The sequence below is a fragment of the Leptodactylus fuscus genome, chromosome 1 (genome assembly GCF_031893055.1).
Source record: "Leptodactylus fuscus isolate aLepFus1 chromosome 1, aLepFus1.hap2, whole genome shotgun sequence".
NCBI lineage: Eukaryota > Metazoa > Chordata > Amphibia > Anura > Leptodactylidae > Leptodactylus > Leptodactylus fuscus.
This window is the reverse complement of record NC_134265.1, coordinates 225118090-225139812: the sequence shown is the minus strand read 5'-3', so window position 1 is coordinate 225139812 and position 21723 is coordinate 225118090. Positions and strand designations below refer to the sequence as shown.

The 21723-nt window shown below is 39.4% G+C and overlaps 1 protein-coding gene across 4 annotated transcripts in view; it reads left to right on the top strand.

Moving 5' to 3' along the window:
• Positions 1–21723, top strand: part of PSD3 (pleckstrin and Sec7 domain containing 3) — a 396137-nt gene that overhangs the window by 185613 nt on the left and 188801 nt on the right. For all 4 annotated transcript variants that reach the window (XM_075283716.1, XM_075283717.1, XM_075283718.1 and 1 more), the window contains one exon: positions 7656–7745. In XM_075283716.1, coding sequence (XP_075139817.1) covers positions 7656–7745 — 90 coding nt within the window. The remainder of the gene's footprint in view (positions 1–7655; positions 7746–21723) is intronic.

Below are 21723 nucleotides of genomic sequence, written 5' to 3'. Positions count from 1 at the left end.
TATGGATGAGCGTGTTTTGAAGTCATGTCATCAGTAATAGTAAATCCTTGGGATTTCTCTACTTTCTATCCCAGGCAGATGGGTTGCAGTATCTATATTACCATCTGTGTTCATATATATTCATCAATATCCCTCTCTTCTCATTCTTACATAGCTCACCACATGAGGGCAGCAATGCTCTATATTACATTGTAATAGAAAAAGTGATAAAAAGCTGCTATTTTTAAGGATGCTCAAGATATTTGTAAAATGATTTTTTTTTTTCATTGACACTTGGCTCATAAACATAGTACTCAAGATTATGCTCCAAAGCTATATACAGTGCATCCATAGGAAGGGTAGTGGATGGATACAGAATGCATTAATATTATGTTCTGTACCTGGGCTGGTAATGCTTTTCCGTATTAGACAACAGGCTTCTAGTGCTTTCAGCTTTCACTTAATTTTTTTCTTCCTTTGACAGGATGATGCCTGCAATTGTTATCCACTTTAGTATTTGCAATGGTTTTTGAACATGCATTGCAATAATTGATGATACATTGCAGAATCTAGAGAGAATGCAATTTTTCTATTAATCATAAAACTGTTATTAAAGGTCATTTCCATTTATTAAAAAGTGGTTGGACATAAAACTACTGCTGTATGTTATTAATCAGCTCTTACATTGATATTATATGATTGTGATGCATGGCTCCTTGCCCCAATGCTTACATAAATATCCTTTCTTCCATATATAAGCAGAGATGTGCGTTCAATAAAAACTGTGGTAAAATACTGTAGCGCCATGCCAATCTGTAGTTCCAAAGTAATATAATAGGGGAGAAGAGGTTTTGCGCTTTCTTTCTTTTTCTTTCTTTCTTTCTTTCTTTCTTTCTTTCTTTCTTTCTTTCTTTCTTTCTTTCTTTCTTTCTTTCTTTCTTTCTTTCTTTCTTTTTCTTTCTCTCTCTCTTTATTTTTTTTTCTCTCTCTCTCTCTCTCTCTCTCTCTCTCTCTCCATGTTAAGTAATGCATTAAAGAATTATTCTCATCTCAGCAAATCTCTGCCAAGATGGGAATAACTGTTCACAAGACCTAACCACCAGGGCTTATGGAAAAAGGCTAACACTGCTGCTCTATGCTATTTCCATATTTCCTATAGAGAAGAATGGGAGCTACACTGTTACTGTTACTCCACAATGTCAGAAGTGGCATAGGTAAATGTGTTACACTCTTTCTGTAGCACCCATTCAATTTATTTTATATTTGTTTTGCCTACTTGTATTGTGCCATTATATTCCTCAGCGTTTACAGGCATTGTCAGTCACTGTCCCATATAGGGCTCACAATCTACATTTCCTATCAGTATGTCTTTGGAGTGTGAGAGGCAATGGGAATACCCGGAGGAAACACGCGCAAACATGGACAACTCCTTACATGTTGTCTCTAGCAGGATTCAAACCCAGGACTCCAGCGCTGCAAGGCTACAGTGCTAACCACTGAGCTGCCCAACTCTATGCACAAAAAACATGGAAGTCAACACTCATTCTACACCAGCCTGTGACATTTGGCCAATATGGAGAACATAAAGGAAGGACAATGGCTAAAATATTTGTTCCCCTGGCATGTATTTTATGTATTTTTATTGTTTCCTGGTAGGACAGCCCTTATCATGATTGTTTTAATATGGTGTGTTTTTCTAGTTCACTGCATCCACAAGATTGAAGACAGATGTATATGTGACTTGGTAACCTTTAAACTCATACAGATTATTTTACTTATCTCCTTTGCTGACATTCTTTGGACACCTTCTCCTTTCACCCATCAAATGAGTCTCTTCTTTTAATTATTAATGTCCACTCTACATGCACTTGACCTTGGGTCATGCACTTATAATTCAAACACTTGTACTCCTATGTCGTATTTACATAAATCTCTTGTTTCAGTTGGAGTCGGTTTTTGTGCAGGTTTCTATTACATGTTACGTTCCTTGTCATGTTTATGCCTTAGTGCTGTACAGACCTTCTCTTATACATACGGAAACTTTCTTAAATTATGTTTTTAAAAAGATGTAAGAGGAATTGAATGTGTATATACTGTTCAGTCTTTTGGTAGTACTCTCTATTATTTTGGAGTTTAAAATATTTTTACCGTAAATCACTGATTATTACACATTCTGATGACCGCACTGCATCCAACGTCTCAGTACTTGTTACTAATGTGAATTTTCTTGTGGTGAAGTCTCAGCTGCTATCCAACAGGTTTAATTATAGGCATCTTGAGAACACAAGTCAAGCAGCAATAACAAAACAAATCATCAAGATGCCTCCTAAAGCAACTTTGGTCGGCCGCTTGTGAGAGAAAATAATTAGTGATTACCTGGAAAAAAAATGCCACACAAAATGCTTTAAGAGGAGGATGAGGCAGTCAACCCCCCATGGCCTTCACTAAAATAAAGATTGCTTCATTAAGAGAGGATAATGAAGTCTGTCTGCATTATGCTGGAAATCTAAATTATTGTACAAATACATCACAAAAATATACAACTTGCTATACTACTGTTGGCATCGGCAAATATGATACTATAGTATGTAGAAGTTATGTTAGACTTCTCCTATTCTGAGACAGTGCATGTCTATAAAGAGGACCTTTTACCACCTCCATCAATTCAAGTTACAGTCCTATGAAAAAGTTTGGGCACCCCTATTAATCTTAATCATTTTTTGTTCTAAATATTTTGGTGTTTGCAACAGCCATTTCAGTTTGATATATCTAATAACTGATGGACACAGTAATATTTCAGGATTGAAATGAGGTTTATTGTACTAACAGAAAATGTGCAATATGCATTAAACCAAAATTTGACCGGTGCAAAAGTATGGGCACCCTTATCATTTTATTGATTTGAATACTCCTAACTACTTTTTACTGACTTACTGAAGCACAAAATTGGTTTTGTAACCTCAGTGAGCTTTGAACTTCATAGCCAGGTGTATCCAATCATAAGAAAAGGTATTTAAGGTGGCCAATTGCAAGTTGATCTCCTATTTGAATCTCCTCTGAAGAGTGGCATCATGGGCTACTCAAAACAACTCTCAAATGATCTGAAAACAAAGATTGTTCAACATAGTTGTTCAGGGGAAGGATACAAAAAGTTGTCTCAGAGATTTAACCTGTCAGTTTCCACTGTGAGGAACATAGTAAGGAAATGGAAGACCACAGGGACAGTTCTTGTTAAGCCCAGAAGTGGCAGGCCAAGAAAAATATCAGAAAGACAGAGAAGAAGAATGGTGAGAACAGTCAAGGACAATCCACAGACCACCTCCAAAGAGCTGCAGCATCATCTTGCTGCAGATGGTGTCACTGTGCATCGGTCAACTATACAGCGCACTTTGCACAAATAGAAGCTGTATGGGAGAGTGATGAGAAAGAAGCCGTTTCTGCACGTACACCACAAATAGAGTTGCCTGAGGTATGAAAAAGCACATTTGGACAAGGCAGCTTCATTTTGGAAACAAAGATTGAGTTGTTTGGTTATAAAAAAAGGCGTTATGCATGGCGTCCAAAAAGAAACAGCATTCCAAGAAAAACACATGCTACCCACTGTAAAATTTGGTGGAGGTTCCATCATGCTTTGGGGCTGTGTGGCCAATGCCGGCACCGGGAATCTTGTTAAAGTTGAGGGTCGCATGGATTCCACTCAGTATCAGCAGATTCTTGAGAATAATGTTCAAGAATCAGTGACGAAGTTGAAGTTACGCCGGGGATGGATATTTCAGCAAGACAATGATCCAAAACACCGCTCCAAATCCTCAGGCATTCATGCGGAGGAACAATTACAATGTTCTGGAATGGCCATCCCAGTCCCCAGACCTGAATATCATTGAACATCTGTGGGATGATTTGAAGCGGGCTGTCCATGCTCGGCGACCATCTAACTTAACTGAACTTGAATTGTTTGTCCAAAATACCTTTATCCAGGATCCAGGAACTGATTAAAAGCTACAGGAAGCGACTAGAGGCTGTTATCTTTGCAAAAGGAGGATCTACTAAATATTAATGTCACTTTTCTGTTGAGGTGCCCATACTTTTGCACCGGTCAAATTTTGGTTTAATGCATATTGCACATTTTCTGTTAGTACAATAAACCTCATTTCAATCCTGAAATATTACTGTGTCCATCAGTTATTAGATATATCAAACTGAAATGGCTGTTATAAACACCAAAATATTTAGAACTAAAAATGATTAAGATTAATAGGGGTGCCCAAACTTTTTCATAGGACTGTAATAGGCCCCACTCCACTGATTTCAGCACAGTTGGAATTTTCTCTCTAGCCCCTACATCAGTTAGTTTTGGTCTCTGATGTACTAGTTAAACTCTGTAATGTCAGAAGGGCAGTGTCAGGCAGGGGTCATGAGTCAGAGGTAGCTAGTGTCAGAGCTCAGTCACCAGGGGCGTATCTAGCAAAGGCTGGATCCCATAGCAAACCTATGACTTGAGGCGCCTCATTCCCACATGGTACAGCACCTCATGGCACTCCACAACAAAGGAGTCAGGAAGAGAAGACAGAGTGGTGCTGGGATCGATGACTATGCTGTCCTCTGAGCACAGGGGAAATGCTCTCTCAGTAGAATTAGCATAAAGTATAAAAGATAAATAATTTGAAACCGGTGAGGGCCTGCAAAATACCGTAAGTTAAAACAAGAATAGCCTTTACAAAGTCTATTCCTACATGCTTTTACTTTAAAAACTTTTTTTTTTTTTTTCAAATGATAGAATCCCTTTACTGTAATTGATGCAGCCATGAATTCTGCTCTGCACCAGAAAATGCTGAAAGAGACTGACCTGTCATCAATTGGTAACCTTAAGCTCAAGTGTGCTGCTGCAGGACAGTGATCTCAAGCAAACTAGCAATGGCTGAATGGATAAAAAAAGAAAATGGAGATTTTGAAGTGGCTTAGTCAAAGTCCAAACTTAAATCCAAATGAGATGCTATGGCATGACCTTAAACAGGCTGCTCATGCTCCAAAAACCCCCAATGTGGTTGAATTGAAAATTGACATCAATTGTTGATTAGGTTCATGGGGCAATTACTTTTCAATATGGTCAAGTTAGCTTGGATAGCTTTTTTTCCCTTAATTAATTAAACCATTATTGAAAAACTATTGCAGCAGCTACTGGAAAATTTCAAAAATTAAAATGGTTGGAGTTTTTGGGTGCAGTAGTTGCTGGGTGCTGGGGAAGGGGAGGGGTGTTTTGGTTGTCTGTCTGCCCATTCCCTTAGCCTGATGACTGTCCCCCCCCCCCCCCCCACTTGAAATTCATCCTGGCTGAATATAGGGTATCTGCAGTGCTCCTATTAACATATTTCCGATGGAACAGACACAGAGGTACCTAATGTGTTTGTGTTTCACAGTCATTTTCTATTTTTGTATGTATTCTAGGGAAAGGAGTGATTTAGAACTTTTATTTTTTTTAAAGCTTCTTCCCCCCCCCCAATTTTATGGGAGATTCTATACATTAATATTGCGGCTGGTCATAGACCCCCCACCACCCTAAAAAAAATATATATATTTTTTTTTTTTGCTGACTCAAGTATAAGCCGAGGGGGCCTTTTTCAGCACAAAAACTGTGCTGAAAAATTCGGCTTATACTCTAGTATATACGGTAGCTTCCTTTGGTTGGACCGGGCTCTGTTGTTGAGGCAAATTCTATTAGCTAAGGACTAAATCTTCTATGTGTGTCTTTAGGCATCAGACTTTTTTAAGCAGTGCACCTATAAATATTTTAGGGACATATGGTCAGTTATAGTTCTAAGAAGTATAAAGGCTCCATGGCATGTTTCTAAAACATAAATTGCAGTATCTTGTAATATAGTACCAGATATGCAGAGTATGTGGTTCTAACCACGGGATGATCTTAAAAGACTCTGATTCTGTAGTCAGGTTCACTGTTCTTAATAAACATGTAACAATGTAGGCTATTGTTTTTCAGTAGAGAGAAGTACACTCTGAATTTGGTGACATTTCTGCATGTTAGCCGAGATTGCAAATTCTACATAAGAATTGTGGAGAGTGAATGTGAGCCTCCTCCAAGCCTGAAGAGAAAAATGATTTATAAATGTTAACATTTTACAAATAACTTATTAAAATAATATTGAATACCAACCTGCTTACAAATGTATAGAATTTTAAAATTTGTGATATTGACTGATATTAGTTAGGTAATGTTATATATTTACTGCAAGGTATATAAATCTTGTATTTGTAGATTGTAAATGTAGATTATTGAACTCTGACATGCAGTTTTACTATGGCTATAAATAAGGCTAATGGCTATGTGAATTGTTATTGAGTGACTTCATGAAGGCAATGTGAGCAGTTTTCTATAGTAGGGAATGCTCCTGCTGAGTACCTGGTGCATCTAAAATAGCTAGTTATTTTACATTGTCACTAGATATTCTTTTGTCCGTGTATACATTGCCTTCTTAAAGGTAGTATCACAGTAATAGTGTCTTCTTCAGGTAATAACTTGATCATGAATATTCATGTGTAATATCGGTACTAATTCCACATAGAGTTCTAAACTCTTTAGTATGTAGCACAATGTACTACAGCGTATGCTTAAGAATGGGGCACCATATAATGCTGACGTGTTAACCAAGGTAGTCTTTTTATGGATAGTTCGGATGCTCATTCGGGATTCAGTATTATTTTATTTCATCACTCTGTACTTGATGAATGTTCCTTCCTGACAGATATGTTTTACCAAGCATAGCATTTTGGCACATGTCACAGAACTGAAGTATATCTAATGATTTATTACTGGCAAAGGTTTGATTAGTCAAGGCAAGGTCATCTGTCTTGGAAGAAAGGTGTGATTGTAATTTATAAGACTGCCATCGAACATAGACATCTTAACGTAATGGAGGGGACGGATGCTATATTATAATATTTTATAACATATATATATATATATATATATATATATATATATATATATATATATATATATATAATATATTATAGCCTCTTCCCCCTCCTCCCTCCTAAAATTCTATTCCTAGTGTCCTGTTGTACATAAATATGTAGCCTTCAGAAATTGTTTTAAGTTATATCTGAAGAAGAAGCCGAAAGCTTCGAAACGTTATAATTTGTCATCATTATGAGTTAGCCATTAAAAAAGGTATCACCTACCAAAGACTTTCAAGTTTTTGTTTTTTCTTATATAATATTTAAGGCTCTGTCGATGGTCTTAATTTAACATGTAAGATGGGACATTTATATCCCGCCAGAAGCCATACAGGAGCGTCCATCAACCATAGTATACCATTGTGATAAAGAAACCTATACATTTTATTTATAGTTTTATTACTAGATGCATTGTATGGAACAGTGTTGTCTATTTTATTGGGACCTTCCCAGCAAACGTTTTGTGCACCTTACAAGGCACAAGGTCTGTCATCTGTTGTTTGGTTAACCTTCATATTTGTCATTGGACATTTTCTAACTACATATGCTGAAATATAGTAACCTGCACCAGCACACACCCTTAATTTCAGGCAATCCATTTCATCTGTCTGTATAACTTTTTCAGTCACATAGCTGGTTTCTGCTTTAATTAATACGGGTACAAGGATATATATCATTGTAATGGTTGACCTTCTGTTTTTCAGAATATTGGAAAGAAGATGAGCTGTCAGGAATTCATTGCCAATCTTCAAGGGGTAAACGAAGGTACAGATTTCCCACGGGGACTTCTCAAGGTCAGTCCTACTGTTGTACCATGTCCCATTCTAGCACTCTAATGTTTCTATATTGATATGACTGTGTCCTACCCTTACTTTTTGATATCCTTCTAAATGAATGTCAGAAATTCATTCTATCCCTGTGTTTGTGTGTTTAGTAAAATTATGTAAAAATCCATTTATATGGAAAGATTGGTTGTTCAAGATTATTCCCAGCTATTACTGTCATCGCCATACTTATGACTGAAGTGTGAAGAATCATTGCTCTTCACAAAAGAGAATTCATTTTTGTTAGCTACTGTCATCAAAGGGGTATTCTAGGCTGGGGCTACTTGTTTTTATATTGTTCACCATTCATGTAGACCCTGTCCCCTGTGTAGTGATGGTGCTGTAGCTATTTATTTATTGGCTTGTATGGGAACGAAGTTGCGGTACTCTGGCACAACATCTATAGAGTGGGTAGAGCCTTATTCTCCTGGCTCTAACCCTTATGTAGGTTACAGCTTTGGAGAGTGCCTCTGCTACTGGAAAAGCAAATAGATGTGTAGCCCAGGTGTCAGAACCCCATTGATCTAATATTCATGACCTATCCTGATGATAGGTCACCACTTTGAATCACCCCTGGCCCAGAAACCCCTTTTAATTGATTTTTGTGAGATTTCTAAAAATTCTTGTTTTTACCTAATATATTTACTTTATATTTACCTACTGTTATTCCCTTCATTCACATGTTACCTCTGTACCAGAACCTCATGCATGCAGGACTTTCTTCTGTCTATAAAGTAACCATCATTAGGGATGAAGGCTTCCTTCATGTTACACTACACTAGCAATGAATAGAGACAGAGGGGGCTCCATCTGAGTCTATAACAGGGCTAGAATGACATTTTTTTGCTATGGGCTTTACAATATAAAATCTGAACTTGGCCACCTTCTATTTCTTGGTTTTTTGCTTTTTTTTAAAAAAGCAAACTAATGTGTTTAACTACCAACTGAAATCAATAGGTGTTTAAAATGTTTAGTTTGTCAGTTTAGTAGAAACCCTAAATGCATTTTCTTGAGTTCATGACCATGCCCATACTATTGATTTTTGTGGTTGACTTTTTTTTTTTCTTTAATGAAAAAGCTGAAATGTAGTATCATGGTCACATTTCCTTGAATAGCGCCCTCAATCTGATAACAAATTCTTGTAAAGCTATACACTGATAGTATCTGAAGTGTCTGCAATATTGCTGGATACATCTCAAAACCAGCAAAGAAATTTTAAGAGAAGCTGAAAATATAAAAAAAAAAGGTATTATAAAAAGGAAATTAATGTTTTCATTCATTTTAAAACTTTCTATTCAAATGTTTTCTTAGAAATGTTTTTGCTATTTAAATGATATTTTTACAGTACTGTATTGTATTAAATATGAAATTATATTGTGAAATTAAATATTTTTTGTTGGTATTGAATGGTGCAACATGGCCTTTATAGAACACAATGTGTATAGTGTTTTACATGTTAAAAAAAAGTAATGCAGATCATAATAGTTTATTAAAGACAAGTGTCTAGTTTTCTATGCAGAAGTCAATTTTTCTTCATTCTATGGGAAAAAATAATTTAACTCCAGATATATACCTATGCCTGAATTACTGGCCTGTCTCTTTCATTTACAGAAGGGTTTCACAATTTTTTTTTCCCTACAGCTTCACTAGTTTGACCAGTGGTAAGGTCTATACCATCACCATGTTCTTAGTCTTTGCCAACATTTTCAAGCATCACCCCAATTTCTCTCAACCTAAATTGGTCCAGTTGAATAGAAATAGAAGGTCAGAATGAGTTTATTATGTTGGTAAACCAGAGAGGTTACAATCCTAGGCCTATAAAGCACATAACGTCCCCTGTACAAAAGGCATCCATGACTGCTCTTCACTAGAGATAAGCGAGTAGTATTCGATTGAATACCTCTCCTGCATAGTTATTGGTGTAATTGGTTGAAAACCACGTGGTAAACGCAGTAAAAATTCGATAAACCCTCCCACCCTCCCTGGCGCTTTTTTACACCAATAACTATGTTAGGATTGGGTCCCGCAGGGTTCACTCTCTGCGCACAGCGCCACCTGCGGGTCAATCTAACCCTCGCCCTCATGTAGTGAGGTGTCTGTAGTGTCCAACTTTCGGCCTACTGAGCATGCTCAGACCTATTGGAGCCGCTCACAGGCTAAGTGACATTTCTCACCTACTGGACATGAGCGATGAGGTCACTACCACCGCCCCTACTGGGCGGGGACTTCCCTTTAAAAAGTGTGAGCCGACGCCCGCCTGGAGCTCACACTTTGAATCAGAATCTCTGAGGTTGTTAAAGACAGTAGTTCAGGGCTAGCTGCAGTTTTCAGGCAGGTGCCAGACTTGGCCTCTGTGTGGGGTTTTCCTTGCCACTATCCGCTCTGTAGTTCAGTACCTGTAAAATCCTGAACTATCAGCCCTACTCCAGGCTAGGAGCCGTGGACTCTGTTCCAGCCTGAGGCGCTGATAGCAGGTGTGGTTTCTCAGATAGCTTCCTTTACTGTCTAATACCTTTTGTTACTCCTGGCTGTCGCAGGAGCTGCTGTGGTTGCTGACCTGGGGTGAGTTAACCCTTGGCAGCCTTGTTTGTTTTCAGCTGTACTGTGCACCTGTCCAGTGAGGTTAACTGGCAGGGCACTGTTGCAGCGTGTTCACATTGTGTACCGCGCCGCATGTCTGCCAGTGCAGCTTAACTGGTAGCACACTATTCAGACGTACAGCCACCCATCATTGGGCCTGTGGACCTCGCTGCAGTGCCTTGCAGACTAGGTTCTGTCGTTTAAAAATATTATTTTTTAATAAATACACAGAACCGTAACACTATGCAGGGGAGGTATTCGATTGAATACTACTCGCTCATCTATACTCTTCACCAACACTCTTCTCTACGTAAGTGTGGCCCTCTTCACGATTTGACAAACATGGTTATAGGTGTGGATATCCCGCTGTTTTAGTTAGTCATGAATAGAAATGGATAATTAGAACACTCTCTATATTGACCCTTCATATGCTGTGTTTATACAGTACATAGTTATTTGGTTACCACTAAGACTTCTAGGCTTCTTTTTTTATACTAAATAACCACTTTTACAGTTCATCCATTCCATGTATTACTTTGGTATCTGTATTTCTCATTTTTGTCTTTCCAAAGATATTTTTGTGAGACCATTCATAAAGGGATGTAATTAACTGTCACTTAGTCCCATACTACCCTGCCTTTCTTTTCTCGAAGTGCCCCTACATCAAGATCAGAGAAAGTCTATACTGTATGTTACACTATACATATTGTATATTGGCATTCTGGTGGAATAAGTTGGAAATTTCTGTTTTGACCATAAGTATACCTTAATATTAGAAAACTGGAAGTAATTAAACGGTTATTCCCTTCTTGGCAAATCAATACCGAGAAGAGAATAACTACTTATAAGTCCCAATCCCTAGGTCGAATGGGAGTTATGGAAATGGTGTAGCACATTTTGCATATTAGCTACACTGTTTCCTTAGCTCCCTTCACTTGTAAAGGAGATGAAAAAAGCATAGAGCAGGTTAGTTTTTTTTTTTCTTTTTTCTTGACTACAATGTACCAAACCATAAATTGCATGTTACAAAGGTTGCACTCCCTATTAAATTATATTTCTAGCTCTATACAGCATACATCCACTTCCACTGTTAGCATACTGTCATTCATGCAAAACATAGAGATTTATAATCAGGGTTACGCTAGGTTTACATTAGCATTAGGGTTTCAGTTCGTGGGGATGCCAAAAACGAAAACCTATTTCACTTAAAAAAGTGGTTACCCACAGACCCCATGGACTATAATGGTTTCCGCCCGAAAAAGGCGGAAAAATGTAGAGAGAAAAGTCCTGCTTTCAAAATTCGGTTGACGCCAGGAAGAGCTGCAGACTATTCTTTAGTGACTCTTTATAACCTGAGAGGTGGCATCTATGGTAAAACTAGTCCTTAGCTGCCTCAAAGACAATTTTGATGGTTGGTTTCAGGGCTCATAACTTTTGGATCCCAGCGTGTTGCAAAGTTCAGAACAAAGTTATGCCAGGATCCATGGCTTTCTAAATTAGTTTCATTAGAACTACAAGCAAAATGCACTCTAAAATACAGCCCAAGCCCCACACCAGGTAATACTCCCGGGGACTGAAAACAAAGTACATGCACTATGCAGTCTGTTCCTTTTCTTGGCACAGATCAAACAATTTAAAAAGCGCTACTATATGGATTTGCTTTTCATGTTTCCATTCAATCCATTATGGTGAGCCAAGCTTGTTCATCATACATTATTATTAATAGGCTTTCTAATATTGCTGAGTTGTTCACTTTGTTAATCCTTTGTTTTGCTGTATGCCTGGAGCTCTAGACATTGTATATAGAGCAAATATTTTTGCTATCGTATAAAATTATAGACTGTGCCAGAAATAACATCCTGCTGTTTAAATTTCCTAAAACAGGTGCATATTTAGGGATTTATTTAAAAAAAATCCATATGTTGAAGTAAATAATTTATCATAACATTTAGAGCGGTATCATCCACGTATTCATTCTGCTCACAATAAATGAGGTGCGGCAGGAACAGAACTGTTACTGCCTTGTATCTTTTGATCTTGACATTAAATTTGCACGTTGCATACATTAATTGTTAATCATGGGCCAAATAATAGCGTTGATGTACACCATCAAATTACACTTTGGTAACCCAAGTGTGATTATTCTGAGCTGTAACATATAAAAGCTTTTGTACATTTCAGGATGCAATTTTGAGACTATTATTTAAAAGCACGTATTACGTACATCTGAGAAGAACTGCATTAAAAGTTCATTATAACTAATCCATTTAGATATAAATGGAAACATGCAATAATCTTAGCAAGGAAACGACACTTAGGTAAAGTATTTTTACTCCAACAAATTCCTGCTGGAGCCTGTACTTTTTTGGCAAAAGAAAATTCTGAGCCTACATTTGGTGCCTAAAGGGTTTGTCCCATGAAAAGCATCCTATCTATACTGCTAGTTTATGTGGATTTCAGACTTTTCCTAAATACATTGCTTTATCAAAACTGCTTTGTTTGGCCGCTATCTTAATTCATTCAGTTCATTGTTGACACTGTGTTTCTATGGCCACTAGGCTTTTCTGCTCATTTCCCAAGTGATGTAGCTGCCAGCACTCAGGGGGGGAGGGAGCGTCTGACAAGCAGCGGAGCTCCTCAGATAGGGGAGGGGGAAGGTGAGAGCTCCGGGATTACTGTGCTGTCTATCTTCAGCTTTTCCACTTATCAGCCGGTTTAATTGAATTTGGCTGATAAGGGCTGAGATAAGGAGTCCGTTACCTCTGTATGTAATGCAAGCTGACTCAAATCCAGCTCTGCTACATCAGTTACCACATCAGCTTTATACTGTGGTAATGCATTTACAACCAATCCCTTATTACTGACTGCAAACATAGCAGAGCAAGTGAAACCCCGCCCACCAATGTGCCGAGAAATCCAGGAAGTGAAGAGAGCACAGAGCCCTGCAGGCTGCAGAACAAGAGTTATGGGAACACCCATACAATTTGTACAATTTGTAGGGTTCAAATACAGACAGAAAGATACATTACAAAGAAAGTCATTTCACAAAATGGGACTGAGAGCCCTGATCACAAGAGCTTACAATTTATGAGGTAGAAGGGGTGACACGAGGTAGCAGGGGCGGCATTGCTTTTATAACTTTATTACTTTTGTAATAGAGCGTACTGTCATTACACAAACTTAAAACTTTTATGAGCCATCACTAGTGGTGTCCTTTAACATGTGGATGGAGCTTGGACTTGTAAAGTTAGCCTGAGATGGCATCATATCATGTGGGGAAATGTGGGAGCAGGGACAGAGGAAGGTTAAATTTTGGGGATTCTATTTATTGTACGGAAGGGTTTACATTAGAAATTGTGATAGGTCTGTATGAAAAGATGCGTCTTTAGTTTGCGTTTGAAACTGTAGAAATTGGGAGTTAATCCGATTGTCCGGGGTAGAGCATTCCAGAGAAGTGGTGCAGCTCGGGAGAAGTCTTGTATACGAGCGTGGGAGGTTCTGCTAATAGAGGATGTAAGTGTTTGGTCATTGAGTGAACGGAGAACACGGGTTGGGCGGTAGACAGAGATAAGGGAGGTGCGGCATTATGGAGAGCCTTGTGGATGAGAGTGATAACTTTATATTTTATTCTATAATGAATAGGCAGCCAATGTAGCGACTGGCACAGACCAGAGGCATCGCTGTAGAGTCTAGACTGATAGATGAGCCTGGCCGCTGCATTCAGAATAGATTGTAGAGGGGAGAGTTTAGTGAGGGAAAGATCGATTAGTAAGGAGTTACAGTAGTCAAGGCGAGAATGAATCAGAAAGACAATAAGTGTCTTTAGTGTATCTCTGGTGAGGAAAGGGTGTATTCTGGAGATGTTTTTGAGGTGGAGGTGACATGAACGTGCGAGTGATTCAATATGTGTGGTGAACGAAAGGTCTGCGTCAAACATAACCCTGAGGCAGCGGGCATGCTGCCTAGGAGTTATAGTAAGGCCTGAAACTACAATGGATATATCAGGGACAGATCTGTTAGATCGTGGAAACAGCAGTAGTTCAGTCTTGGAGAGATTTATTTTCAGATAGAGTGAGGACATGATATTTGAGACAGCAGAGAGACAATCGCTGGTGTTCTGTATGAGTACAGGGGTGATGTCATGGGAAGATGTGTATAATTGGGTTTCATCAGCATAAAGATGGTACCTGAAGCCAAATCTGGCGATGTTTGTCCAATGGGGGCTGTATAGAGAGAAAAGAGCAGGGGGCCTAGGACCGAGCCCTGAGGAACCCCAACAGCAAGGGAAAGAGGGGAGGAAACAGAGCCCGCAAATGATACACTGAAAGTGCGGTCTGAGAGATAAGAGGAGAACCAGGAGAGGACAGTGTCGTTGAGGCCGACTGAGCGGAGCATAGTGAGGAGGAGATGATGGTCAATAGTGTCAAAAGCTGCAGAGAGGTCCAGAAGAATAAGAAGAGAGAAGTCACCATTGGATTTAGCCATTAGGAGATCATTGGAGACTTTTGTGAGAGCCGTTTCAGTAGAGTGCAGAGCGCGGAAACCAGATTGTAAGGGGTCAAGCAGAGAGATAGCGGATTAAACGAGAATAGACCAGGCGTTCCAAGAGTTTAGAGATGAAGGGGAGGTTAGAGACGGGTCGATAGTTAGCAGCACAGGATGGGTCCAGGGAGGGTTTTTTCAATAGCGGGATTATAACAGCATGCTTGAAGGAGGATGGGAAGATTCCAGAAGAGAGAGAGAGGTTAAATATTTTAGTAAGGTAAGTTGTGACAGCAGGTGACAGAGATTGAAGAAGGTGTGAGGGGAAGGGGTCACTACTGCAGGTTGTAGGGCGAGATGAAGAAAGTAGCTGGGAGACTTCCTCTTCTCTAACAGGTTCAAAAGATGAGAATGGACAGTCTGAAGTGCGGTTGGTGAGGGGATCAGTACTATGGTAGGTGATGGGATCAATGCCACCTGGGGCTTGGGCAGTAATTTCCTGACAGATCTTATCAATTTTATCATGGAAATAAGTGGCAAGGTCATCGGCACTAAGGTCTGTGAATGGCGTCTGCACCTTGGGTGTGAGTAAGGAGTGAAAAGTTTCAAAAAGCCTTTTAGGGTTGCTAGAGAGAGAAGAGATGAGGGCGGTGAAATAGTCTTGTTTGGCGTGGTAAAGGGCAGAACTATATGTTTTAAGCATAAATTTGAAGTGAATTGAAGACTTTTCCTAAATATATTGCTTTAGGAATTCTGCTTTGTTTGCCTGGTATTTGAATTTATTCCTCCCATTGTTTACACAGCGTTGCTATAACCACGGTCCTGGGAGATAGGAAAAGTGACGTCAATCCATTCAGCTAATTGCAGTTTACTGATAAAGCTGAGTGTGTTTTCTCTCTAAGTAAACACACAGATAACACTGGGTCCTTTCTGTACAAGAATATTGCTAGTTAACTGTCCTGCAGAAATGTTGTTTGTCCCGTTCAGCAGGAGGGAGAGAAGTAGGGAAGTGGGAAGCAGACACTGCATACAGCCTGGCTGAAAGGCTGAGATGGGAAAACCCCTTTAATGGTAGAGTGACTGTTGACCATCTCAGGCACTAGAGCACTGTTATATTCACTGCCTTGACAATAAGCATGGGAATGATCTGACCCATTGTAAGTGAAAACGTACCTTTTCCTCCACTTCTTAGTCACTCCTTTCTCCAGTTTCCTCCTCTTTCCTCACTTCCCGCACTCAACACTCATTCTGAGTTTACTGATAACATCTGTACATAGGATCTGTGCACTGAGATATTGGGTTAGTTACTGCCCATAGAAATCTATGGATAAGGAAGTAGAGGAGGAGAGAACAGCTGCAGAGAAAGATGCACAGACTCACACTAATGGATGTTCAAAAAAAAAATCCTGACTTTTTCGCCAATTCTAGAAATAAACCTTATTTTCAGTAACTGGTTATTACCAAGAGAACCGTAGTATATAACAGGATAATCTTGCCTTTAATCAACTGTCTTCTAAATGTCAATGTATTAATCTTATAACTCTCACAGGTGCTTAGGACTTAATAGGGTTGGTGTACTATTAATTGCCTTATTCATTGTATACATCAAAAATTAAGTGTTTTCTATTTATATACTATCGAACACATTCAGTGAAGAGTTATGTTTACTGGCACTTACATGGTGTGGTGCCACCTGGTTTTCAGACTATATAACAATATGCATGCCTGCCTAATGATCTAATTGTTTGTGAACAGAATTGGTGGACCACGTTCCCTACAGCCAGGTCTTCGTATATTAATCATCTCTTAACTGCAGAGCGTGAATGGAAATGTATATCTGTTCACTACAACCAACAGCTTTTTGCTGTCTTCCATACAGAGGACTACTATGCAAAGATGAGGGAAGGGGAGTAGCTGAGCATACTTGTCCACCAGCACTTTCTGTAGGATGAAAAAGACTGACAAAAATCATTACATTACAGGGGTTGTCCCATCTCAAGGATCCTATCTAGACTGCTAGTTTATGTGGATTGAAGACTTTTCCTAAATACATCGCTTCAGCAAAACTGTTTTGTTTGGCTACTATCTGAGATTATTCACTTCATTGTTCACACATTGTTTCCATAACCAGGGACCTGGGGATGATCTTATCTCTCCGCCCAGGACAAGTAAAGCAACTCTCTGCTCTCAGGAGGGGAGGGGGAGCTGAGTGCTCGGAGTGAGCTTATATTTCAGAGCTGTTTATCTCCCGCTCTTCCAGTTATCAGATCTGCAAATAGAATTTTGCTGATAAGGACTGAGACAGGGAGTCTGTTACCTCTGTATGTAAACACAGTCCTAAAATTCAGTTTATTGCAAGCTGACTCTTGGTCCTGCAACATGTAAGTTTGTTTTTCTCTCCCGCCCCGTGTAGTATTATAGTGAAACCCCACCCACCAATTTACTGAGAAAACCAGGAATTGAACGGAGCATACAGCCTGCAAGTTGGTGAGCAGGCGAGTTGGGAAAACCCCTTAAACATTATGAATCAGAAGTATTGTACTTGTCTATATACTTTGTTTAAAAGGCAAATACAGAGAATAGATCAGGGGTAGGGAACCTTCGGCTCTCCAGCTGCTGTGAAACTACAACTCCCATCATGCTCTATTCACTTCCATGGGAGTTCCAAGAACAGCAGATCAAGTATGCATGCTGGGAGTTGTAGTTTTGCAACAGCTGGAGAGCCGTACGTTCCCTATCCCTGGAATAGATGTTATCTCCTCTGATGAGCTTCTCTTTTGTGACGTGTTAAGCAATGTGGGGGCCTAGTTATTCTAAGTACAGTGTTCCACTATACCAAATGAAGCAGCCCCATATAATGTCAGATGACTTTTACTTGTGTCCTTAACATAAACCAGCAACCTTGAGATTTTACAGCCTGGCATTAATATTTAACATGTTAAAATCCATATTATGTGACAGAATTCCCTGGGGATGTGCACGTTGTCTGCAACTCTACAATGTATTTTCTCTTACATTACAGTGAGGTTAAAGTTGTAGATTACAACTGCAGCCAACGATTATCTAGAAAATAAATATATTTTCCTTCTAGATGGCATGCCAGGCTATTTCTTTGTTGCAATTGCAAATTGAGTAGGTGCCTTGAATTTTTTTGGCTAGGAAATTATAATGAACTTTGCTGATTTTATTTATTGCCCTTTTACATCATTTAATTCAGATCGTATTTAGGAATTTTTCTTAGTCATGGTTTGCAAATACAGAGGCAAAAAATAAATAACTTTGAAATGATAGGGTATGAGTATACAGAGTCACAAACTGGAAGACAAATAAATATATTGCATATATTGCCACAGTTGCAATGACTTATAAATGTAGTAAGCATACACATTACTTTTTATAGGTTGTACCTTGGATTATTTGTCACAAATTTGCTTCCTCATACAAACCTATGTGTCTTTTCTATTGTATGTTCTATCAAACACATTCTTGTTGCTATTGCCTTACAGCATGAAGTTTCATTATGTAAATTTAAGTAGATGTTTTAGTTCTTGACCCTCAGATACATTGCTGTACCTCCTGTCTATTCCCGAATTCAGCAGGACAGTGACAAATTTGTCATGCTGTCCCTAGAGGCGAGCATCATCAAATTGGGTAAACCCATTCCACCGTTCATCTTTGGAACAGACACAAATGGAAAATTATTTCTATTGCAAATCTCTTTGAGGTTCCTTGGCACTGACATTCCAAGATAATTATTGCCTCAGCAGACCAGTGGAAAGGAAGATAGTTGGCAAAGGAGGGGTGGGGCTTTGAAGGGAGGCTCACATTGAGGTCCTCTAATTTTTGTAGGTTGATTTTAAAGTTTGCAATATCTTGAAACCTGTGCCATTCTGGCATCTAATTTTAAAGAGAGGGTAGGAGGATTTGTAAGGAAAAATAAAAGATTATTGGCATATGCCACAAGTTTGAGATTGAAGGTTGCCCATTTTTAATTCATGAATGTCACAGTTCACCTGGATCGTCCTAAATTACAATTCAAATGTCAATTCAGAAATCAACAGGAAGAGGGGGCAAGCTTGGTGGGTGCTGTCAGAAGTATGACAGTGGGGAGATGGCACCATATTAACTCTTGTAGTAGGCACAGGGGCCTGATAGATATCACAAACCCATGTTCTCAACAGGGCCCAAGCCAATGTGCTTAAAAAAAGAAAGCAGGAAAGGCAAACTGGCATGATCAAAGACCTTTTTCACATCTATGGAGAGAAGGCATGGTATGGACATAGTAAATGACATTACAAATTATCCCTTACCTTGCGACCAGGGATGAAACCATCCTGGTCTTGATAAACCATAGTAGGCACTGGGAGTGACAAGCAAATTGTCTGCAGTTTAAACAATTTAAAAGAGGACCTTTCACCACTTTTGGGCACATGCAGTGTTATATACTGCCAGAAAGCCGACAGTGCGCTGAGTTCAGCGCACTGTCGGCTTTCCCGATCGGTGTAAAGAGCTTACGGTGCCGGTACTGTAGTGCTCTATGGTCAGAAGGGCGTTTCTGACAGTTAGCCAGAGACGTCCTTCTGCCTCGCGGCGCCAATCGCGCTGTGCTGTGGAGCGGGGAGGAACGCCCCCTCCCTCTGCTCACACAGCTCGTCCATAGACGAGCATTATCAGGAGCGGGAGGGGGGCGTTCCTCCTCGCTCCACAGCACAGCGCGATTGGCGGCGCGAGGCAGAAGGACATTCCTGGCTAATGGTCAGAAACGCCCTTCTGACCATAGAGCACTACGGTACCGGCACTGTAAGCTCTTTACACCGGGCACAGATCGGGAAAGCCGACAGTGCGCTGAAATCAGCGCACTGTCGGCTTTCTGGCAGTATATAACACTGCATGTGCCCAAAAGTGGTGAAAGGTCCTCTTTACAGTTTACATTAAGTAGTGATATAGGATGGTACTTGGACAAGATGCTAAGTCCATACCTTACTTATGGATGTCCGAAATATACATGTGTGATATCTGCACGTTGATGCTGACAACATTGATTTTATTAATTAACAATAAGGTCAAAGGCTTTAATTCTAGCTTTAGGAAAACCTATACAATTAGAAACTTCAGGGCACACAAGAATTACATTAATAAATGCTGTAATATGATAGTAAAGTAGAATACTACAACAAAAATGTAGAAATAGAATAAAATTACAGTATTTATACTCTGCTTTGAAGCTATACATTCAGTACATGTGGGACATATTCTGTCTGTTTAAATCTCTTTTCAGGTCTTGGTCACATTCTTGCCAGACACAATAATCTTGTTCTGAAATATCATCCTCTGTTCTCTTGACCCCACATAGGAGATGGAAAAAAACTGATAAAACTGACTTTACTCAGAAAAGAATAGCCTTTACCAGCACCTTCTAGCATTTGTTCTTATGTGAAGGTATCACCTCTTATGTTCAGGTTACTGGGAATGCATACTTGGTTTCTTTTGTGCATGGACAGTAACTTACACATTCCAGAGGAGCATTTGCTCCCTGCTTCAAAATAATGTTTGCTGGCAGATTCTCATTAATGTAGTGCCAGAGGACGGCCAGAAAAGACAATATAGTCCTAAAGCCTGAACCTATTTAATGAAAGCTGTCAGTTAATAGGCTGTCTAAATGTTATTATTGATATCCTGGAAACATATAACTAGAGCCCACACTGTTATGCAATTCTACAAAGCAGTGGCAGAAAAATCTTTTCACCCTTTCCCGACATACGGCGTGCTAGTACGGCGCATGCTGGGTGTGTAACTCTGGCGACCGCCCGGGAGCCAGGCGGCCGCCATAGCTACCGGGTGTCTACTGCTTTACGCAGTAGACAACCGACACTAATGTCTCCGGACCGATCGGAGGCATTAACTCTTCCAGCACCTCGGTCAAAGCTGACCGAAGCGCCATTTTCCTGGTGATCGCCAGCACCTGGAGTAAGCTCCGGGGCCGGCGTCACGTTACTATGACAGCCGGGAGCCTTGTGAAGGCTCCACGGCTTGTCATTACATTGCTTCTATAGCAGGCTATGCTACATAGCCTGCAATAGAAGTGCCAGTACTTTGCAATGCATTGCAATGCATTGCATTAGTGATCAGACCCCCTGGGGTCTAATAAATGCAAAAAAAAATTAAAAAAAAAGTAAAAAAAAAAAAAATTAAAAATTAAAAAAGTATTACAAATTTAAATCACCCCCCTTTCCCTAGAACACATATAAAAGTAGTTAAATACTGTGAAACACATACATGTTAGGTATCCCCGTGTCCGAAATCGCCCGCTCTACAAATCTATAAAAATATTTTTCCTGTACGGTAAATGCCGTAGCGGGTAAAATAGTCAAAGTGCCAAACCACCGTTTTTTCACTGTTTTGATTCTGATAAAAATTTGAATAAAAAGTGATCAAATCAATAGCATTTCCCCGAAAATGGTAGAACTAAAAAGTACACCCAGCCCCGCAAAAAAAAACGCCCTATTCATACCCGTACACGGACGTATAAAAAAGTGACGGCTGTCAGAATATGGCGACTTTTAGAAAAAAAATTAAGTTTTGGATTTTTTTTAAGGGATTAAAATGTAAATAAAACCATATAAATTTGGTATCCCCGGAATTGTAACGAAACACAGAATACAGATGACATGTTATTTTGGCTGCACAGTGAACGCTGTAAAACCGAAGCCCGTAAGAATGTCGCAGAAATGCATTTTTTCTTCAAATCCACTCCATTCTGAATTTTTTCCCAGCTTCCCAGTACATTATACAGAATAATTAATGGCGGCATCACGAAGAAAAATTTGTCCGGCAAAGATTAAGACCTCATATGGCTCTGGGAGCGGAGAAATAAAAAAGTTATGGG